The sequence below is a fragment of the Kogia breviceps genome, chromosome 4, assembly GCF_026419965.1.
Source record: "Kogia breviceps isolate mKogBre1 chromosome 4, mKogBre1 haplotype 1, whole genome shotgun sequence".
Taxonomy (NCBI): domain Eukaryota; kingdom Metazoa; phylum Chordata; class Mammalia; order Artiodactyla; family Physeteridae; genus Kogia; species Kogia breviceps.
Genome location: NC_081313.1, coordinates 132,977,986 through 132,997,796, shown reverse-complemented (window position 1 = coordinate 132,997,796; position 19,811 = coordinate 132,977,986). Strand labels below are relative to the sequence as shown.

At 55.4% G+C, this 19,811-nt stretch overlaps 2 protein-coding genes across 26 annotated transcripts in view; one reads left to right on the top strand and one right to left on the bottom strand.

Moving 5' to 3' along the window:
* CDHR2 (cadherin related family member 2) overlaps window positions 1-4,709 on the bottom strand; it is a 47,903-nt gene extending 43,194 nt beyond the window's left edge. For 3 of the 4 annotated variants that reach the window (XR_010840287.1, XM_059063512.2, XM_067031912.1), the window contains exon 1: window positions 4,295-4,342. The gene's annotated coding sequence lies outside the window, so the exon portion shown is untranslated. Of the gene's footprint in view, window positions 1-4,294 lie in introns of all 4 variants that reach the window. The other variant, XM_067031911.1, reaches the window with a different exon arrangement.
* RNF44 (ring finger protein 44) lies at window positions 4,289-19,811 on the top strand. 22 transcript variants are annotated; one of them, XM_067031919.1, is made up of 12 exons: window positions 4,326-4,513; window positions 5,246-5,419; window positions 15,003-15,154; window positions 15,427-15,552; window positions 15,736-15,903; window positions 16,306-16,482; window positions 16,589-16,750; window positions 16,833-16,957; window positions 17,270-17,357; window positions 17,446-17,567; window positions 17,704-17,803; window positions 18,007-19,811. In XM_067031919.1, exons 4-12 carry the CDS (start codon window positions 15,499-15,501, stop codon window positions 18,067-18,069), a joined length of 1,059 nt encoding a protein of 352 aa, XP_066888020.1. In that variant the 5' UTR covers window positions 4,326-4,513; window positions 5,246-5,419; window positions 15,003-15,154; window positions 15,427-15,498; the 3' UTR covers window positions 18,070-19,811. The 22 variants fall into 22 exon arrangements, with proteins under 22 accessions (XP_066888025.1, XP_066888027.1, XP_066888023.1 ...); XM_067031923.1 differs by having other exon boundaries at window positions 4,354-4,513; window positions 16,309-16,482; XM_067031926.1 differs by lacking the exon at window positions 5,246-5,419 and having other exon boundaries at window positions 4,317-4,513; window positions 16,309-16,482.

The following is a 19,811-nucleotide window of genomic DNA, read 5'->3' as shown; positions in this document are numbered from 1 at the left end:
CCTGAGGTAGCAATTCAGACACACATCAGGGATACTTCATAGCTACTGTCTCAGGGGTGTGGTTTTTTAAAGTTTTGATCAGAAAAACTTCTGATTGATTGTCTTTGCTGGCAACCTACTGTGTGCACTCATTATGTGCTCAGAAATTGATCAAGCTGAAATCAAGTCCTCACTTGCCCTCTGACCAGCTGTATGATGTCTGACAAGTCACTCACCTCTGAGCTGCCACTTCTTCATCAGCAACATGGAGGCACCACCCCTCCCCCACAGCGTGCGGCTTCAGAGGTGACCTGGAGAGCCTGGGCTGAGTGTGGCTCTTTTTTGTGCATGTGTCTGATCCCTCCTCAACCTTCCAGTCATCCCTCCCTGTTGCACACAGCTTTGCACAGTAAAAGTTTCTTTCATCTCTCTGTCTTACAGCTGAGGGACCAGCCCAAGAGGAGCCCCATGGTGTCAGAGACTCACAACCCCCCACCTTAGAAAGAACTTGGGGACCCATAAGACCAACTCCTCACCTCCCCCCAGACCACTGAGCCCCTTTCCAGGGCACACAGTCCCTCTAAAGGACCCCTTCCAAGGGGCTGTTCTGCCACAGCTTGCACACCTCCACTGATGGGGAGCTCATCTCATCCCATGACCTCCCCTCCATGGCCACAACTGTATTTGTTTTGTTGAGTTGAGAGCTGCCCGGCCACTTCCACGGGGCTGGACTTTCGGGAGCACCAGCCTCCACTTCCCCCTCTGCTCTGGGGCAACTCCCCCGGGGCTCTTCCCATCACTCCCCACCACCTCCATCCCAGGCCCACATTGCGGCCAGGCAGACCTGGGTTCCCATGCCAGTTCTGTCCCTTCCTGGCTGTGTGCCCTAGGGCAAACCACTCTCCACTTCTGAGCCTCAGTTTCCACATCAGGAAAATAGGGGGAAGTGAAATGACATGTGCTTCTTTTCTGTCAGTCCAGTTCATGGAGCTCTGAGATGGAACAGGCCTCTGAGCCCTCTAGGAATGCAACCTGGTGTCACACGGCCCTCCTGGGGTCCCCTGCCACTTCTGTGTCCATTCAACAGATAGGGGCTTACTGCTCACCTTGGCCAGGCACTGTGGGGTGGGGACAAGCATCCCTGCCCCTGCTGAGGGAGACTCTGTATGAGATCAGAGTAGGTCAGGCCACGAGGAAGGAAAGGGAAGCCCAGGCAGGGGGAACAGTGTGTCCAAACCCCACTGTGGAAAGAACTGGGCCCTCGGGGAAACTGAAAGACCAAGGTGGCTGGAACTCAGGGGTCATTTGTTCAAAGGATTGGGTTTCAAAAACTACTGTACATTCATACAATGAATTACTAGCCAGCAAATTAAAAAACAAACACAACAAAACAAAAACAAAAACAACTTACCCGTGCTCATTGCAGTATTATTCACAATAGCCAAGACTTGAAAACAACCTAAGTGTCCAGCAATGGATGAATGGATAAAGAAACTGTGATATATGTATATATATATATATATATATATATATATATATATATATATATACACACACACACACACACAATGGAATATTATTCAGCCATAAAAAATAAAGAAATCTTGCCATTTGTGACCATATGGATGGTCCTGGAGGGCACCTTGCTAAGTGAAATAAGCCAGATAAAGAAAGACAAGCACTGCATGATCTCACTTATGTGTAGACCTTTTTAAAAAAAAAAAGTCAAGTACATAGAAACAGGTTGTAGAATGGTGTTTGCCAGGAGCTGTGGGCTGGGGGAAACTGGGACATGTTGCTCAAAAGATAAAAACTTTCAGTTACAAGATGAGTAAGTTCTGGGGATCTAATGTACAACAAGGTGATACAAACTTTCAGTTATAAGATGAGTAAGTTCTGGGGATCTAATGTACAGCAAGGTGACTATAGTTAACAGTACTGTATCTATCTTTTAAAAATATATATACTTATTTATTTTTATTTATTTATTTTTGGCTGTGTTGGGTCTTCGCTGCTGCGTGCGGGCTTTCTCTAGTTGTGGCGAGTGGGGGCCGCTCTTCGCCATGGTGCGCAGGCTTCTCGTTGCGGTGGCCTCTCTTGTTGTGGAACACCGGCTCTAGGCACACGGGCTTCAGTAGCTGTGGCACATGGGCTTAGTTGCTCCACGGCATGTGGGATCTTCATGGACCAGAGCTCAAACCCATATCCCCTGCATTGTCAGGTGGATTCTCAACCTCTGTGCCACCAGGGAAGCCCTGGATCTATTTTATACTTGAAAGTCGCTATGAGAGTAGAGCTTTAATGTTCTCACCAAAACAGCAACAAAATGGCAACTGTGTAGGTGAAAGATGTGTTAACTAACCTTATCTTCGGAAACATTTTGCAATATATACATGTATCGAATAATATTATACCCCTTAAACTTACACAGTGTTATATGTCACTAAGATCTCAATAAAGCTGGGGGCAAAAAAAGGACAGACTACTGATACACACCACAGGTCGGATCTCAAAAAACATGATGCAGGGCTTCCCTGGTGGCGCAGTGGTTGAGAGTCCACCTGCCGATGCAGGGGACACGGGTTCGCGCTACGGCCCAGGAAGATCCCACATGCCGCGGAGTGGCTGGGCCTGTGAGCCATGGCAGCTGAGCCTGCGCGTCTGGAGCCTGTGCTTCGCAACGGGAGAGGCCACAACAGTGAGAGGCCAGCGTACTGCAAAAAACAACAACAACAAAACAAACAAAAACAAACAAACAAAAAACATGATGCAGAATGAAAGAAGGCAGTATTTATACAGTCAGCCATTCCATTGACATGAAGTTCTAAACATGAAAAACAAATCTATAGTGATAGGAACCAGATTGATAGTTATGACCGGAGTAAATTGACTTGAAGGGGGTGAGAGGAAACTTTCTGGAGTGATGAAAATTTTCTAGATCTTGATTGGTTTTTTGGGTTTTTTTTTTGCGGTACGCGGGCCTCTCACTGTTGTGGCCTCTCCCATTGCGAAGCACAGGCTCCAGACACGCAGGCTCAGCTGCCATGGCTCACAGGCCCAGCCGCTCCGTGGCATGTGGGATCCTCCTGGACCGGGGCATGAACCCGTGTCCCCTGCATCGGCAGGCGGACTCTCAACCACTGAGCCACCAGGGAAGCCCTTGATTGGATTTTAGTTATACAGAGGTATACATTTATGAAGAATGCACTAAGTTATACACGTGAGATTTGTTTATTTTACTGTAGAGTTACAAAGTACACCCTAAATTAGGCTTTAATGTAGTTCTGATTTTAAAAGAAAAAAACAAAAACAAATTAAAAAACCCCAAAAAAACCAAATAAACTTGTTTGTTAAAGGATGAACCAGAGTGGGGTAGAAAGCAGGCTCTGAATGACCTGCCTGAGCAGAAATCCTGAGCCCTGTCGCTTCCTAGCAAAATCCCTTAGCTGGCTATGTCTCGGTTTCAAATCTGTAAAACAGGGACAATAATAATATTCCCTCACTGGATTGCTGGACTTTATGGACCAACTAAGTTAATTCATTTTAAGCACTTAGAATATTGTCTGGCACATGGGAAGAGCTCAACACATGCAAGCTTTAAAAAATAAATCGGCCTCGAGGTGGCGGGTCTAAAACAGGCCTCTGCAGAGGTGCCAAGTCCTGGGCTGGGAAAAGGGGCCTCCTGAGGGCAGCCTCTGAGACGTGAGGACTTCAGGGACTACAACTCCCGGGACGACCCAGCCGGAGCGGGCCGCGCTGGAAGTTGCAGTCCTCTCTGGCTAATTATACCCAAGGATGCAGGCGGCGGGGATCCCCTCTGGGTCTGGGGATGCCTGGCCTGAGCAGGTTATCAGCCACGCTCTGGTCCAGGCTAGCTCTAGCCATGGGCATATGCATTCTCTTATCACTAGTCTCCCTACCGCTCAAAGGCGGTATCATCGCTCACATTTCACAGACGAAGACACTGAAGCTCAGAGAACGACACAAAGGGAGGAACCAAGAACTGCTGACCCCATAGTCTTTGCTCTTTGTATATCGATCCTTGACACACACACACACAATTACGAGGCTGAGGGAGGGGAACAAACTGTCCGCGAAGGGAAGGGTCTTTGAACGACCACGGTGTCGTATTATCTTTCCAATTTAGTCACTCGCCAAGGTCACACAGTAGTAAGGGGTCGGCTGGTAGGCCAGGCCCTGGACTCTTTGCCCTTGCGCGCCCTTTGCCGACGGACACTGAGTGGGCGTGGCCGAAACACGCTCCTCCTCCTCCCACCCTCCGCTCCCGCGCGCTTGGTGCAGTCCAGGTACTTACATACGCGCGCGGGAGGGAGGGTGAAGCTGCGTAGCCGGCGTGGACCCCGCGCGCGCGTGCGCGCGCCCGGGCGAAGAGATTCGTGGACGGTTCCACTGCCTGGGGCCAGAGGGGGGGCCGCGGCAGGCGGCGCGAGCCGCAGCGGCACCGGGACCCCCGGCTGCAGCGGGAGCGACGCGCCGGCTTCTCGGTGGGGGTGGAGCTCCGCCGCGGCCTCAGGTAACGCCCGGCCTGGACCCTGCGCCGTGTGCCCCAGGCGCGGGGCCAGAGAGACGGAGCGATAGGGGGCGGCCGCGGGCTGGCAGTGTAGCGGACTTACAGCGAGGCCGCTTCCTGCGTCCGCAGGGCCGGAGCTCGCTGTCCCGGGACCCGGAGCCAGAGCTGCTCCGCCCGGTAGATCTAAGAGCCCCAGTATGGGGAACCCCTGGGAACTACGAGTCCCAGAGTGCCCTGCGCCCCACTCATGCCCCGATCGCAACCCCTGGCGAGTGTCGGCTTCGGCTGGGCCCCAGGCGTCCGGGACAGAGCTGCAGTCCTTTGGCCTCGTCACGGCTGTCCCAAACACTTTACCAGCGCTCCTTGTCCCAGCCGCTGGGGATCCAGAGCGACCCAAGCCCTGGCCTGGAGCGGCTGCGGGTCCGGGGAACAGAGGGCCGCGCGTCAGCGGCTTGGTTACTGCTTTTAGGGCGTAGGAAGGCGGGGTCTCCAGAGGGTCTGTGTCTTGTCCAAGGTCACACACCTTCTGTTGCCTGAGGGCTATTAAGCCCGAGTCGAGATGGTGTCGGGGGCAGGAAGGCGACGTGGATGTAGGAAACTGGCCTTGGATGGAGGGAAAATGGGGAATTCGGCTGGACTCATCTCTCCCTGGGTCTGCCAGGCACCCCCACTCTTACAGCCCCCGATTTTCATCACCGGATGATGTGGTGACGGTACCTGCTCCTTCCTCTGCAGACCCTGCGGGTTCCAGTGGTGAGAGCTACAGCGGGGAGGTAGTCAGAAAGGGGAGCCCCTCCCAACGCCCTACCCTCAAAGCTCACACATTCAAGCGCAGACCCAGACCCAGAAAGCCAGGCAGGTACCGCCGAAGATGCACACACAAGTGAGAGCCACTATTGACTCATTGAGGTAGGTATAATCACCCCCATTTTACACCTGGACAAACTGTGAGCCTCATAGAGGTGGTGACTTCCTCAAGGTCACCAAGCTGATAAAAGGCAGAGCCAGGGTCCAAGCCTCTGTGCACTGGCTTCAGAGGCTCTGTATTTAACCATCACTGTATGCCTGCTCCCTCAGTAGCGTATAGGAGATGAACAGCAGTGCTACACACACTAAGTGCTCAGTAAATGTCATCTGTCATTCGTGTTGTCATCATTCTGGTTTTACAGATGAGACTGAGGAAGAGTGAGACCACATAAATGACCAAGTCTCAAAGCTGGAGCCAGAGTGCTGCAGCCCTGAACCCAGACCTGGGAACACCTTTACAGGTGTTCTGGCTATGTCTGCCCTCCCCCATATGCACAAACAGCCTCTGCTTTTTAGGGGAGACAAAGCTTGGGGCTCAGGTGTGTTCAGGCCTGCCCTGAGTAGAGAGGACTTAGCAGGGGACCTGTCAACCCCCAGCCTGGAGTGTAAGGCTCAAGTCTGATGCCCTGGGGTAGCTGGGAGGTCTGTGTCCTGAGCTGGCTTTACCAGGCTGTCTTGTGTGTCCCTGGATGGTCCCTCAATCTCAATGCTCTGCCAGCTCCACTTGGGAAGGCCCTGCATCTGGAGGAGCGTTTGAGGGGGTCTTAGAAAAAAGGAGTGGAGTACTTTCTGATCCTGATGGAGGGAAGGAGGCAGCCAGCTGTCCAGGTCTTAGGTAGGCAGTTGGAGCAGGGGAGGGCCCCAGCAGGAACTGATGACCCCACCTTCCTGCCTGCACAGAATCCCTCCCATCTCCTGCAGAGGAGGCCTGGGAGCGGAAACTGGAATGTAGCATCCAGTACTTTGCACTCGAGGGACCGGGATTCAAATCCCTCTCTGCCACTCTTCCACTCTGGGATCTGGAGAGTCTCTTGCCCCAGGACATCTGTGCTTACCCCCCACCCCATCTGTGTAAGGTGAAAGTAACAGAACTTCAAGGGGGTGGGGTGGGAGTGGGGTGATAAGAATGGGGCACAGAGTAGGTGTGCAGGCCATGGGCCCACATTGGGGTTCCAAAGCATAAGACTTGTCAGTGAACCTGAGAGGAAAGTCCAGACTTCTGGCTTCTCTGGGAAATCTGGTAAAATTGAGCCTCTTTCCCTCTTGCTCCAGAGTGATTCTGCATGCACCCAGCAGGGTTTTTCAGAGGGAGATGCGTTGTTGGCCTCCAGTCCTGGGGGGAACTCAGAGGTCTGTGGGAATTTACTGAGGGCCTCCGAGGGGTGTAAACCAGAGGGTCATGCATGAGAGAACGCAGGGCAAGGATTTCCTGGCCCTGAAGCATCAGGGGCAAGGAAGGGCAATACAGAGTCCCTTCCTTGGGCATCCAAGGAATTGTGCGCCAGGCCCTGCAGGGGGTAAGGCAGAGCAGTCCCATGGAGATTCCTTCTGCCATCCTGATGTGGTGTGATAATAGTCATGCAGTATATTGAAGAAGCCAGGAGCTGGTCAGGAGAAGCTCCGAGGAGGCAGCCTTTGAGCTGAGCCCCAAAGGTTGAGCAGGGTTTGGCCAGAGGTGAATAGGGGTGTTGAGGACATTTTAGACTGAGAGAATGGCACAGTCAGAGGCTTGGTGGCTTCAAAGGAGTAACTGGATTGTGGAGTAGTTACTGGAGTTGCTTTCTGAGGGTGGGAAATGGTAAAGGATTTTCATTGTGGCCTCGGGCAAGTCACTTCACCTCCTTGAGCCTCAGATCCTCACCCATAAAATGAGACTGGTTACCCCTGTGGTGTCTGCCTCTCAGTGAAGGCTGGATGTCAGTGCACTTAAAAATGCTGAATACTCTTCCGCCAGGAGGAGATTCTTTCTTTATTTATTTATTTTTGGCTGCGTTGGGTCTTCGCTGCTGCGCACGGGCTTTCTCTAGTTGTGGTGAGCGGGGGCTACTTTTCGTTGCAGTGCGCAGGCTTCTCGTTGCAGTGGCTTCTCTTGTTGCAGAGCACAGGCTCTAGGCGTGCCGGCTTTGGTAGTTGCAGCACGCGGGCTCAATAGTTGTGGCGCACGGGCTGTAGAGCACAGGCTCAGTAGTTGTGGCACACAGGCTTCATTGCTCCACGGCATGTGGGATCTTCCCGGACCAGGGCTCGAAAACCCGTGTCCTCTGCTTTGGCAGGCGGATTCTTAACCACTGTGCCACCAGGGAAGCCCAGGAGGAGACTATCGAGTGAGACACGAAGCAATCATGACAGGGCTGTGTGCAAATTAAATGGCATGAAGTGAAGGTGAGAGTGCATCTAGGCCTGAGTTCAGAGACAGAGGAGTTCAGTACAAGCTAGAGACTTCACAGCTTCTTATAAGAGGTGAGATGGGAGCAGAGCCTCAAGGGACAGAGAAGAGGAATGGATTGGTAGAAAGGAAGAGAGCGGGCATCTCAGGCAGGGAAGGCCAGAGGGAGCACTGCCATGGTCATGGGAGAGGCTGGGGAGAGGTGAGCCTGAAAAGTTTGGTAAGGGAAGCTTGTCCTGCCCCAAAAGCCAGGCATTAGGGAGCCATTGCAGGTTCTATCCCTACACAGGCAAGCAGGGGGGTGGTCTTAACAATGTAGGCACTTTGAATGTGGGAAGGATTTTCTGACTGCTTTTACAGAGTGAGAAAAAAAAAAGGTTGGAAGGGATTTAGGAGAAGGCAGAGTTGCTGATAAGGAGATGGTTAGAGAAATGCAACCCCATTTATTTTCATGCACACATACTTTAACTATGATGGATACAGTTTGGCATTCCAGGTAACATTTGTAGCACTGCATCATGAATATGATCTTCTGTCCTTAGAGATATGCAAACAGCGAGTGGGTACCATTTTCAGTCATTGTGTTGCTGGCTGCCATCCAGTGTGGTGTCAGATTGTTGCTGGTCTAAACAACACTTGGATAAGCATGTCTGTTCCCCAGCTACCTTCTGGTTTGTTTCCACTGGATACCCTTCCCAAAGGGGGATTTCTGACTCTAAAGGAACACACGTTTTTTATGGCTTAAAATATTTAAAACATACTCTTTCACAGTAATTTTCAGTAGGTTATATACTGTATAGAATTTTTTTTGTTTGTTTTGTTTTTAAGGAGCAAATGTACAAAAGCGTATACAATAAAAGTCTATCCTGACCCAGTGCTCTCCTCCAGTTTCCCCTGAGGACAGTTATTAATCAGTCTCCTGTGTATCCTTCCAGAAATATTCTATATACAGATACTGTATATATCCAATTTTTAAAAACATTGATACTATTACACTGTTCAGTATCTTTTCTTTCAGTTTTTAAATTTGGGATTATGAAATATACCAAAGAAGCATAGAAAATCACACACACACACCCAGCAACCCTACCACACAGGCTTAACAAATGTTTAACATTTTGTGCTGGTTATCTTGTTTAGGGCTGTGCTGGAGGTAGTCCTATGTCAGTGCAGCTGCATACAGAGGAGTCCAGTTATTGATTATATGCATAATTTATTTGACCTGTTCCCAGCTCCCAGCTTTTTTTTTTTTTTTTTTGCTATCGATGTAGAGATAATATCCCACTTTGCATAATGTCTGCCTGGGGAGGCATCGAGGCAAAGGGGAACGACGCTCGGCTTTGGCTTGGGTTCAAGTATCTGCTCGGCCACTCTTCCTTGCTGTGTAACCTGGGGTGAATGACACCCCTCTTGATTCTCTCTACCCATCTGTAAAATGGGCAGGTTGTAGTAATCCGTCTCATAATTGCTAGGAGGAGTACAGTAGAAAACTAGAATTCATTGGGTTTAGTTCCCCAATCCCCCTAAGCAGAGAGCTCTCCGAGGCCTCACCCAGAGCAATGAGAGCGCGGGACGACTGCTGCTCCAGCTTCAAACTGTTCCCCGCCCTTTTCCCTGGCCACGCTGGGGGCGGGGTGGTTAAATGTCTCTGTGACGTCAACGCGAGCCGGGCCAATCCTCTTTCCCGACAAGCGTTAGCTTATTTGCATGGGTGGCCCATTATTGGTTCATTGGGCAATCCAGCCCCTCCCAACTTTTTAAAGCCACCGCGCAGTATAAACAAGGAGATGCGGGGCGGCCAGGCCATGATGTCATCGCGGCGCAGTAGCTTTCGGGGCTGACGTCATCTCCGGGGAGGTTGCCGGTCCAGGGTTGTTAGAGCCTTCCTCGGACTGGCTTAAGAGCCGCTCCTGCGCCGTCGAAGGTCAGGTCCATTGCACTTGTGTCCCAGGCGCCGTCCCGAGGAGGGGACCATGACACAGTAAGTCCGGGCTGCGGCTCTCCCGGCGGGACCCACTTCTCTGGCGGGGAAACTGAGCCTCAGAAGCATGAGTGATTCGTGAGTTTGCATAGCTAGTTAGAGTTACAGCCAATTTGTCTTGCTTACCGTGGGGTCTACCATCTTTAGGTCAGACCATGTGGCCCCGCCCCTTTCCTGTGATGGTTGCGGGCACTTTAAGTGAGGAGGTGGGGGCGAGAGGAGGTTTAAAAAAAAAAAAATCTGCCTTCCAAGATGGCGGCCCACTAATCACGTGCCGAGTCTCGGAGAATGATTGGCTCTTGGCGCCCCCGAGGGGCGGAACTCTTAGCAAGGGGCGGGGCCCTCGCGGGGAGCAGCCGGCAACTGTTTGCCGGAACCTCCCGGCGCGCCCCCGCGAGCCCCCCTCCCGCCCGGCGCGCGACCCCGCCGCTTCGAATGTTGTGAATCAAATGTGGGGTTTGTTACATTCCGCTGCCGCCGCGGACAGTTCTTAAAGGGCCAGCCGCCGGCAGCTGCGCAAACCGGGCCGCGTCCTGCGCCGCCTCCCTCTCCCCGAGGGCCTGGGCCGAGAGACTGACCGCGCGTGGGCCTCGCGAGGCAGACGCCCGGCGGACGGACAACAAAGAAAGAGGGCCCCGGAAGGAGCCGGACTGCCCCCGGACCGGGGGGGTGGGGAAGGGAGCACATTGTTCCTCAGGGCGGGGGCTCTTAAAGGGTCCAGGCAGCACACTCCCACTCCCCCACCCGCCCCCTGCCCAGCTTGGCCGTCCTAGATCGGGAACAAAGGAGTCAACGTGTGGCCGGGCGGCCGAAGGTGAGTCGGGGCCAGAGCCCCCAGCTCCCGATTTCCGCATCCCTGGAATTCCTGCCCCCCCTTCCCCTGGGACTGGGGGCTGTGATCTAGCTGGCTCTGCAGGAGTTAATTACGGGCAGTCCGGAGGGGGGACGGCGAGGCCTCTAGAATCCGGGACCCCTCCCCACCCCCAGCGCCCCCCAAGGCCAGGCCGAGTCTCCCTTCTCCAGAGGCAGAGCGCTGCGGTTGGAGAGGAAGGAGCCGCCCCCTCCCCCTGCCGCCGCCACTTCCTTTGTTGTTGCTTTTGTCTCACGCCGAGCACATGGTCCGGGATCCTCGGCTCTTAAAGTCACAGCGCTCTGGTCCCGACGCCGCAGTATGGCCTCCAGCCCCCGATGTCCCTCCGAGCCCGGCACAAAGGAGTGAGAGGGGGATGAGGGAGGCCCTTCTCTGGACGAGTATCTGTACCACGTCCTCCCCACCCCCGTCGCCAGTCCCAGGGAGGGATGGCTGAGGAAGCTCCCCGAACCCCGCAACCTGCTCCTGGCCCACATTGAGGAGGGGTCTGCTCCTCAGGGACACTGGTTTCCTCCCCCAGTAATGTGACCACCTGGTTTTTTGCGTCTTGCCTCTTGTGGCTTTATTTGGGAGCTCTGGGAAGGAGAGATTTCCACTCCCATTTTACAGTTGTGGCAACTGAGGCTCACAGAAGGGAAGATTTCCTTGACCAAGGTCACCCAGGGAGTCTGGGCTGGCCAGCAACTCTTAGCTCGCAGCCTGGTGGTCCTGCTTTCAGCTGCCTCCAGGCACCACAGTTGGGGAGCTCTGCTTGCCCACCAAGCAGTGCTGGGCCCTGCCCGCCTCTTTTTTGAGGGGTGGGAGGGGGGCTTCTCAGCCTGCCTGAGTCTGCTCCTGTTCTCAGGGCCTGACTTGGCTTATCTGCAAAACAGTCCCTGTACCTGCAAACAGCCCCCAGGCCCAAATGATATGTCTGGGTCTCCCTAGACCAGGATGGGGATAGGAAGTAGGGAGCTGGCTGCCTCCTGGGGGAGGGGGTGGATGCAAGGTGCAGTCCCTTCTTCTGGGCAAGATTGGATCTAGGGACCCTCAAGACCCTTTTATGGAGACCTCACTGAGAGCCCAGCGCAGAGGAGGTGTGGTGAAAGGCAGAGCAGTTAGGTGGTGGCCTTGTTGTTTGACCTTGAGCAAGTTGCTGCTCCAGCTCTGGGCCTTAACTTGCTTCTTTCCACAATAGGTCTAGTCAGGATGCCTGAAAGAGAAAGCTCTCCTTATCTCCTTTAGGGCCTGCAGTAGAATTGGCATTAGGTAATTCTTGAGGTTACTGATGGTAATGAGAGTCAGGGGTTGAGGAAATCTGGGCCTAGGGGGCCAGCCAGGACTAATTGTGTCCCTCTTTGGCTTTGTGGTCTGCAGCAAGTTACTTTCTTTCTCCTGGCTCAGTTTCCTCAACTGTGAAGTGGGTGAGTTCCCCATGGGCCATCTCTGTCTCCAGTCAAGAACCAGGGTCCCCTCCATTGCCAGCTGGGAGGGGATATTCCCTGAGGGAGGCATGTTTCCCAGCTGCCTCCTGCAGAGCTTAAAATAGCATCTTTAAGCTGCTTGGGGCCTGGGAGTGAAGGTCAGCCTGTCTATTTTCTGATAGTGATCATTCACACCTAAGCTTTACAAATCACTGCTGCGGCCTTTGAGCAGTCCTGGGAGGCAATTATTGGGCTGTTCCCATTTTACAGATGAATAAACTGAGGCTCAGAAAGGGGGGGTGATGTGCCCAATCCTCAGCCAAGACTCTGGCCAGAAGTCAGGGTATTGTGTGTAAGAATGCAGGCGTCAACACTGTCATCTTTGGCACCATCAGTCACAGCTAGAGGCCTTCTGTCTGGTGGTTGGGTTTCTCTGCTCCTTGCCACTTCCTTTCCTGAGATGTGGGTGTCCTTGAAGAGGCTGGCCAGAGCAGATTCCCATCGGCCTAGGCCTCTGTGATTCTGCACCCTTGAGCCTTGACACTGCCCGGACTTCAGCAAGACAGCCTGGCACAAGAGAAGCAGTTGAGGCCACTGCCATGTCCCAGTGCACTCACAACTCCAACTGACTGGCCTTGGACCTCACTTCTCTGAGCCTCATGCCTACTTCTGAGGGTTGCTATGAGGACTTATCAGGATGGCACATGGGAAGTATTGTAGTTCTTGTTAATACTCCAGAATCTCTGAGGTCAGTTAGAACAGAGGTTCTCAAGCACCTGCCTGTGCTGTAGAAACTGCTGGGGAATTTAGTAGAAATCTAGGTGCCCTTGTTCCCCAACCCTCCAAAGATTCTGATCCAAAAATCTGGGGTGGGTCAGGAGTCTGTTGTTTCAGTTATTTAGGGGTTTCCCCTGAGTCTTTCTTGGCCTTTGTTTGCCTGGCTGGATTATCAGCAGGAATCAAGGAGGCTGTGTGTGTGTGTACACATGAGTGTAAGGATATGCACTTGGCCCATGCTGGGGGCTCACGACCCCAGTCACCTGTGGTGGGCAGGCAAGGAATGGGCCTGGGGTGGCCTGGAGAGAAAACTCATGCCCAGAGTGAGGTGGGTCAAGCAGAAATGAGGGCCCAGTGGGACCAGATTTTCTGCTTCCTTCCTCCTCCCTCACACACAACACACTGAAAGGACAGATTTTTTTATGTCCCAGTTTTTAATAATTGGCACTAACTTCACTGCTACCAGACATGGCCTTAGACCTATGTAATTGGCTCTCCAGTGTGCATTTACCACATCAGGCCTGCCCTGTGCTGGACACAAGCTGGTCACTGGGACCTGCCCACCCCTCTGCCAAGTGCTGGAGCCCAGGCTGGGTGGGAGAAATGTGAATTTCAGCTCTACTGTGCCTGTGGCCTTGGCCTTGTGCTGTCTTATGAGGTGAAGAGCCTCCCTTTCAGGCTGATTTTGAAAGTCAGGGCCCATGCACGTAAAGCCCAGCACAGAGGAAAGGAACAAGGTGTTGAGGGGACAGTACATCGGTTCCCTAGCTGTGTTAGCAGGGAGGCGGCACTTAAAGCTGGGTATGAAGGAAGCATAGGAGTTTTGTTAGATGGAGGCAGGGTTCCCTGTGGCAGGAACAGCCAAAGGCTGGTCCTGTTGGATACGCCCTTCAGTGTTGCAGGGTCTGACAGGTTCCACAGTTTTCCCTGCCAGGGCCTCATTCCAACCTCTGGAGTTAATGAATGGTCCCCCCAGCTTCCCCCACCTGGACCCCAGCTCCTGCCCCGCCCCATTCTCACTCAACTTCCTCCCTTAGGTTTAGGTCCTTGCTTCCTCTTTTTTCTCAGCAAGCCCCACCTCCCACTTGGGGGCTGTGTTGGGTCAGGTTTGCACACACTCCCCCCACACACAAAGGGCCTGGCTGTACTCCAGACCCACCAGTTCACCAGAGGTTGACTTCCTTCATCGCGTCCTGCCAGAACCCTTGGGCTGGATCCCTTCGCATCAGCACCAGTGTGCAGCAAGAGGCTGGTAGTCAGCCCACCTCCCAGCTTTGACACTTATTGTGAGGCCTTGGGCAAGTCTTTTTGTCTCTGAGCCTCAGTTTTCTCTTCTGCAAAATGAAGCTAATAATACCTTACTTGAAGAGTAGGTGAAGTCCCATTTGGGTAGGCACTGTGGGAACAGATTATGGAAAGTATACAGTCAGCCATCTCTATCCATGGCTTTCACATCCATGGGTGTACCCAATTGCAGATTTAAAATACTTAGGGGAAAAAATTGCATAAAGTTGCAAAAAGCAAAACTTGAATTTGTCATTTACATAGCATTTACATCATATTTACATAGTATTTACATTGTATTAGGTATCATAAATAATATAGAAATGATTTAAAGTCCATGGAAGGATGTGTGTAGATTGTATGCAAATATTATACCATTTTATATAAGGGACTTAAGCATCCTCGGATTTTGGTATCGTGGGGGTCCTAGACCCAATCCCTCGTGGATACTGAGGAACGTCTGTACTCACTTGTCTTGGACTGGGAACCCTGAGGGCAAGAACCAAGTCAGAATCTCTCACCTGTTACTAGTGGAAGGAAAACTAGGCCCCAGGCCTGTTTGCAATCCATCTTGAGCCAACCAGACAGAAGGGAGGAAGCTGGAGTCCCCTCAGGAGCCCCAGTTACCTAGAGGTCAGAGTTGTAGATCCCCACGCCAGGACAGGGTTTCCTGGAGACCCCACCCTGAGGGAGCCTTACCAGAGCCCCCTGGCCTGGAAGCATGCCGGCCAGCCCTCTGAACTTACCCTGAGGTGGACCCTGATCTCATTTCACAGAGCAGGAAACGAAGGCCTGCACTCTCTGCAGGCCAAGCCTGAACCCTAGTGCCAGAGCGCAGCGCTCCCTGGGGAGCCCAGGGTGTGGTGGGCATCAGTGGCCTCTGGAACCAGGCTGCAGAGGTTTGATTCTGTCTCCCCGACCCCTAATGGAGCAAGGGACTGGACTTCTCTGTACCTTAGTTCCTTTGTCGGTTTGCTTTCTAGGGTTGTGAGCCCTGGCCCAGCCCCTCCACCCCTCTGCCTCCCCTGATGCAGCCATGGGCTCTGGCAGTGACTAGGTGGCTGCCCTCTGCCCCTGTGGGTCAGCGGCGATTCTCTGCAGGACCCAGCAGCAGCCCAGGCCAGCTCTGGGGAAGGTAGGAGGGAACCTCCCAGTCCTGTGGAGCCTGGAGCCCCTGGTACTAGAGCTTTCAGCCTGGGCTGGGGCACAGGGGCCAGGGGTGGTAGGGCACAGGGCCCTGAGCTGTCTTCCTTCCCCAGTGGGTAGTGACCTTGGCTTCTCTCCATGCTCTGTGAATGAGCGGCCCCCGTCAGTGCTACTGGGGCTTCCTCTCTGTGGTGCAGCCCTGGCCGTGAGGGCCCCCTGGCCAGCCCACCTACCCAGGATGAGCGCTTACCCTCCCAGCAGCCGCCGACCCGACCAGCATACCTCCCCGTAGAGGAGCGCCGAGCCTCGGCTCCTGCCGGCGGGAGCCCCCGAATGCTGCACCCAGCCTCCCAGCAGAGCCCGTTCATGGTTGATCTCCACGAGCAGGTAAGCGGAACCCCCCCCCCACGCCCACACCCCGCTCCCCCTGGCCTGTGGCGAGCCGGTCTGAGGAGCAGAGGAAGCAAGCCCTGACTTCACCTTCACCAGAGCCGGCCCAGCAGGACTTTCCTTTTCACCTGGGGGCAGCCGAGTGGCCTCCCTACAGTTCCTGGGTCTCTCCTCCTGCAGGTGCACCAGGGACCTGTTCCTCTGTCCTACACAGTCACCACAGTGACGACCCAAGGCTTCCCCTTGCCTACAGGCCAACACATCCCTGGCTGCAGCACCCAGCAGCTCCCAGCATGCTCCGTGATGTTCAGCGGGCAGCACTATCCCCTCTGCTGCCTCCCGCCCCCGGTGAGTGAGCGCCTGGGCCTCCTGCCCCGCCCCCAGCTGAAGGCTCCAGGCACAGGCCAGTGTCGGAACTGAGCTGAGCTTACAGCGCCCTTCCAGGCTGTCAGTGTCTGCTCGGCTCCGGGCCACAGCCCTGTCCAGAACGGTGTATGTGCGTTCTCGTCCAGTGGGAGGGCACTTCAGAGTTTAGGGACCTCCCTGCTCCCAGCACCTGCTTTATGGTTTGGAGTGGTAACTGGGCCTTAAGAGCAAGACGTCCTGCCTGGGAGGCCTAGGCCAGGGATGGATGGTCCAGAGGCCTTTGATTGGGACTGCTCGCTGGGTGGAGTGGCCCCTGGCCTATCCACAAGGAGACCCAGCCCAGAGCCCAGAAGAACATTCTCCAGCCTCTGCCCCCTTTCTCAGCAGCTGATCCAGGCATGTACCATGCAGCAGCTCCCTGTGCCCTATCAGGCCTACCCCCACCTTATCTCCAGTGACCACTATATCCTGCACCCTCCACCGCCAGCCCCACACCCCCAGCCCACTCATATGGCGCCTCTTGGGCAGTTTGTGTCGCTGCAGACCCAGCACCCACGTATGGTGAGTCTGAGCGATGGGTCTAATGCTAGAGGGGATGGCAAGTGGGGCAGGGAGGTGGGGGCTTCCCTTGTCACTGACTCTGCTGACCCACCCCTGCTTCTTCCAGCCCCTGCAGCGCCTCGACAGTGACGTGGACCTGCGGGGGGATCAGCACCCCCTGGGGAGCTTCACCTACTCCACCTCTGCCCCAGGCCCAACTCTGTCCCCGTCCGTGCCCCTGCACTACCTGCCCCACGATACCCTGCACCAGGAGCTGTCCTTTGGTGTGGTAAGTGCCACTCCCCACCCAGGATCTAGGGTGACCGGGAGACAGGCCTGTGGCTGACGTGCACCTGGCCCCCCTCTCGCAGCCGTATTCCCACATGATGCCCCGGAGACTGAGCACCCAGAGATACCGCCTGCAACAGCCGCTCCCGCCACCACCCCCGCCGCCTCCGCCACCACCGTATTACCCCAGCTTCCTGCCCTACTTCCTGTAAGTACCTGTACATCTGCCCCAGAGCTGTGGCACCCTGTTCTTCTGGGGCCTCTAGTGGTTAGACCCAAACACAGCCCCATGGGGTCCCGGGGCCTCTCGAGCCACCTAGCATCCCCGCCAAACCATACATGCACACTCATGCTCACCAGCTGGGCTCCCTGCCCTACTGCAACATCTTGGGACAGACACTGGGGTCCCTGGTGCAGTGCAGAGTTCTGGGCTTTGTTTCATGGCGGGAGTCGGGAGCAGCTCTGTGCCCCTTACGCCTACTGACCTTGACCCCGGGCCCGCGTACCTATCTCCCCCTAGCTCGATGCTGCCAATGTCACCAACAGCAATGGGGCCCACCATCAGCCTGGATCTTGATGTGGATGACGTGGAGATGGAGAACTATGAGGTCCCGTGGAGCCCTGTCCTGGGAGGTGGGGGCATGGGGGACTTCCAGCCCTGGCTGCCACTGACCCTCCCCTCCTGCACACGTCCAGGCCCTCCTGAACCTGGCAGAGCGGCTGGGAGATGCCAAGCCTCGCGGCCTCACCAAAGCGGACATCGAGCAGCTTCCATCGTACCGCTTTCATCCCGACAGCCACCAGTCAGAGCAGACGCTGTGAGTGCCCTGCGCCCCCTCCTGCCTCTCGGGGAGCACAGATGGGTTGTGGTCTTCCCAGGGTAGCGCTTCGTGCTCTGCCGCGAACCTGCCCTCGCCCTCAGTGTGCAGGTGACACTCTGTGCTCTCCTCCCAGGTGTGTCGTCTGCTTCAGTGACTTCGAGGCACGGCAGCTGCTCCGGGTCCTCCCCTGCAACCACGAGTTCCACACCAAGTGTGTCGACAAGTGGTTGAAGGTAACGTAGCCACACCCGCTCCCAGGTGTTCCTGGTGTGGTGAGGGAGGAGGGTGGACTGGAGGGCTTCCCTTCGTGTCCTCTTCAGCATCCAGAAGTTCCGGCTCCACTCAGGGAGCCAGGTCCCCACCGGGCAGCGGAACAGCCCCGGATGGGATGGGGGTCCGGTGACAGTGGAGCCTGATGTGCGGCTGCTCCCCCCAGGCCAACCGGACCTGTCCCATTTGTCGGGCTGATGCTTCCGAGGTGCCCAGGGAGGCTGAGTGAGGTCCACAGCCACCCAGGAGAACCCTGCCCAAAGCTCTGGAAACTCTGGGGGCCCGGGAAGGCCAGGGAGGGTGTGGCCCAGGCCTGCCCTGCTGTTCCTGCCTGCATCTCCAGAGCTGGTGCCAGGGTCAGCCCGAGAGAAGCCCCTGCAATAAGCCCTTGCATTTGCCAAGCTCCAAAGACTCCCTCCCCGTTTGCCCACCAGTCTAAATGACACCTGCCAGGGAGCGGCCTGAGAGCCCCTAACTCAGTCTCCCCTGTCTGCCCTTGGGTCTGTCTCCTTTTCCCACCGGCACTGGGAGCCAGGGTTCATTCCCCTCGTGTGGCTGGTGGAGAGCCTTAGCCCCGGATGGGCAAAGGGGGTGCTGTCCCGGGTCGCCTGGTCTCTTGCACTGATGTGGTGTGCTCTCTGCTCAGGTGGCGCTGACAGGCGTGGACAGACAGTGGCAGGAGGCCAGTGGGTTCTCCTGCCTTGACCCCAGACAGACTCAGGCAGCCAGCCCCACCCAGGTTGCTGTGACGTGGGGCTAGCTCCCTAGAGGACCCTCACCTCGGGCACAACATTCCTGCCCCAAGCCCAGGCTGGAGGGCATCAGAGCCAACCTCCCGAGTAGGTGGGAGGCAGGCCCTGACCCGGGGAGGCATGTATCCTGAGGGGGCCTGGACCAGGCCAGGGAGAGTGATTTCCTGTATTGCTGGTGGCCGCCCCTGCCTGGCAGTGACAGGGCCCAGACCCATGCCCGATCTCCCCTCTCTGTCGTTTTGCATGAACGTGAGGAGCAGCAGTTTTTGTTTATTCATTTGGCCCGAAATCGCGTGTAGGATTTGAGGGTGTGGAGTTTTTAAACAATTTCTTTTCTTTTGGTTTAATAGGGGGGTGTATAGGGACCAACCAGGACCAAGTGCCCAGGGGCAGGGAATGGTCTGGTGGTGCCGCCTGGTCTGCATGCATGTGCGCGGCTGGGGCAGGGCCGGGCGGCTGGCGGTCATGGGTGGGGTTTGGGGGGGGTGGGGGGGGGGTCTGTGCTCAGCTGATAACTGCCATGCACTGTACTGCACACGTCCCCAGAGCCTACCGGGACCGTACGCTTTTCAGGGCATTTCTCCCTCTCTAGCCAGGGCCTGTCTCCCACCTGCCTGGGCTTGTCTCCTCCAGGGAAGTCCCAGGGGGGCAGGGTCCAAGGAGGGTGTGGACCCCGCCTCCAGGGACCCCTCCCAGCCTAAGCCCTGCCCTCCAAGACCTGGAGGAGCCCCTGGAGGGTCTGGCCGAGCTCCCTACCCTCGCCCACCCGGGTCCCATTCCGTGTTTCTTCCTCACCCCTCACTGGGGTTGCTGCCCCGAACGAACCGCGTGTGGGGCCGGCACATCCTAGCAGGCAGCCCCTGGCGCCTGCTGCCTCAGGGATGCTCCAACCACCCTCGTTCTCCTGCAGCGGCCCTGGCCCCCTGCCTCCCCCCAGCCCACCATGGGGCCCCATCAGCCTGGCCCCACCCCATGGAGAACCCAGAGTCTTACTGTATATAATTCCAGGTGACATTTCTATATTTATAGCAGTGTTGAAACCCCACCTGTTTTACACAGAGAACTACCCTCTCCGACCCCCTCCCTTCCCCACCCCCCAAAAAAAAGGTTTTTGAAACCCTTAACGGTTCCTGGGGCAGGCGGAAACAGGCTCATGGATGGTGTGTTGACTGCAGCAGTGATTCCAACGAGCAGCTACTGGGGGGGAAACACAACATTT

What these genes read in the sequence shown, in the direction of transcription:
- RNF44 (XM_059063521.2), top strand. Translation starts at nt 15,048, where the DNA reads ATGCAGCCATGGGCTCTGGCAGTGACTAGGTGGCTGCCCTCTGCCCCT. An exon ending in TCTGCTGCCTCCCGCCCCCG is followed by an intron (nt 15,904 to 16,305) that starts GTGAGTGAGCGC and finishes CCCCTTTCTCAG; the next exon opens with CAGCTGATCCAGGCATGTAC. An exon ending in AGCTTCCTGCCCTACTTCCT is followed by an intron (nt 16,958 to 17,269) that starts GTAAGTACCTGT and finishes ATCTCCCCCTAG; the next exon opens with CTCGATGCTGCCAATGTCAC.